General features: G+C 37.1%; 1 protein-coding gene across 1 annotated transcript in view; it reads left to right on the top strand.

Moving 5' to 3' along the window:
* LOC107569071 (NACHT, LRR and PYD domains-containing protein 3-like) overlaps positions 1 to 1617 on the top strand; it is a 5212-nt gene extending 3595 nt beyond the window's left edge. Inside the window, exons 4-5 of the mRNA XM_016255070.1 lie at positions 4 to 956; positions 1443 to 1617. Coding sequence (XP_016110556.1) covers positions 4 to 956; positions 1443 to 1617 — 1128 coding nt within the window. The remainder of the gene's footprint in view (positions 1 to 3; positions 957 to 1442) is intronic.
* Positions 1618 to 2102: the final 485 nt, after the last annotated feature.

Here is a 2102-nt window from a genome sequence, read left to right as displayed (position 1 = left end):
AAGACTCTGACACAAATGTACACACACTTTCTCCGCTTTCAGATCCAGCAGAGCAGACGAAAATATGATGGAGAATACACACCAGATGTTTCCTGGGATAAAGATGCCATCCTTTCACTGGGGAAACTGGCATTTCAACAGCTGGAAAGAAACAACCTGATCTTCTATGATACAGATCTGGAAGCCTGTGGTATTGATGTCTATAAGGCATCAGTGTATTCAGGCATGTGTACCCAGATCTTTAAGGAGGAAACAGGGATCATTCTTGGTACCATGTACTGCTTTGTTCACTTGAGCATTCAAGAGTTTATTGCAGCCCTTTATGCACATCTGTTTCTAGACATCAACAAGAAAAGTGTGTTTGGTTATGACCCAACTATGACTGATTTTCTCAAGACTGCCATGGACAATGCACTTAAGAGTACCAATGGACACCAGGACCCTTTCCTTCACTTGCTTTTTGTTCTGCTACTCCAGCCCAAATCCCCAAAAAACATGATTGATTTGCTCAAGACTGCAGTGGACAAGGCACTCGAGAGTGACAATGGACACCTGGACCTTTTCCTTCGCTTCCTTCTTGGTCTGTCACTCCAGTCCAATCGGCTACTCTTACGAGGTCTGTTGACACAGCAAGATGACAATGACCAGAGCAAAAAGGAAATAGTTCAGTACATCAAGCAGAAATTAGAAGCTAATCTGTCTCCAGAGAGATCCATCAATCTGTTCTACTGTCTGAATGAACTGAACGATCAAACTCTGGTGAAAGATATTCAGACTCACCTTAGCAAAGGAAGTCTGTCATCTTCTGATCTTTCTCCTGCCCAGTGGTCTGCTTTGACCTTTGTGTTGTTGACATCAGAGGAGGAGCTGGAGGAGTTTGAGCTTCAGAAATTCAAGAAGTCAGACGAGTGTCTTGTTAGATTATTATCAGTCATCAAAACCTCCAAAAGAGCTCTGTAAGTCATTTAATTAAATTTATTTAGCAGCTTTTTAGATAACAGCAGCAGAAAAACAGTATAACATTTTTTTTATAAAACACTTTGTTCCATAGTTATTTTCGCTCCAATATGAAGTTATCTTAAACTTCCTATTTTAAGTCTAAGTCTATCAAGAACTTCTCAGTGTTCTAATCATTAACCTCCATATTCTCCACCTCAAGACACTAAAGACAGTGGAGTGCTTTCAAATGTGTAGCTCATTGTCAGTAAAGCTATAAACCTTAAAATGGTATTCCTGCTTGTTTGATGTAGCAAATGTATCACTTAATCAAAAATACTAATGATGTTGTAGGTACAATGCCAATGTAGCCATCCTCACAATATTTTTTACTGTTCAAGTAAGAGTAATAGTTTGAAAATACATTTAATATTTGTACTTAGCTCATACGCTGTGCTGTATTATACTGTTGGTATTCAATCTAATGTGATATATTTTCCTTGTAGCCTGAATGATTGTGACTTAACAGACAGAAGCTGTTCAGCTCTGGCTACAATTCTTGGATCAGATACCAATCTGAAAGAACTGAACATGAACAATAATAATCTGCAGGATTCAGGAGTGAAGCTGCTCTGCACTGGATTGGAGAATATAAAGTGTGAACTGGAGATACTGAGGTAAGTTGTGTGATAATAGACAAAAACTGATCTCAACCAAACTTAAAGATTGTGATTTAATTTTACATATTCTTTACAAAATGTTCATTCAATTCGTTAAATAGTTTCATAGTTTTAGTTTTAGTCTGCATACTCTGAAGCTCGTAATTTATTGTATACAAAAATTTTTATATACAGTGACTTCTACTGCAGCAAATGTAAATTTTCTATGGGGTATTTAGCGAAAGTTAATCAGGAAGTAGCGATTTTGTTCTCTTCAACTCACTGGATGGAAACGGTGCTTTATTCGCAAATGTTTAATGTGATATTCCAATTTTGCGCATAAGTTTAATTCATAAATTTGGATGGAAGCATAGCTATTGTGAGTGACTTTAAGATCACAGGAGATTCTCAGGTGAGTTGACATTTTAAAGGTCTCTGAGCCTTTTGTTTACCCATTCATTATAGAAGGTCACTTTAGGGATTAATATTGTTAAGGTAAATTCTACT

Source organism: Sinocyclocheilus grahami, unplaced genomic scaffold (genome assembly GCF_001515645.1).
Source record: "Sinocyclocheilus grahami isolate Dianchi unplaced genomic scaffold, SAMN03320097.WGS_v1.1 scaffold1309.1, whole genome shotgun sequence".
In the NCBI taxonomy this organism is placed as follows: domain Eukaryota; kingdom Metazoa; phylum Chordata; class Actinopteri; order Cypriniformes; family Cyprinidae; genus Sinocyclocheilus; species Sinocyclocheilus grahami.
This window is presented reverse-complemented; position numbering and strand designations above follow the sequence as displayed.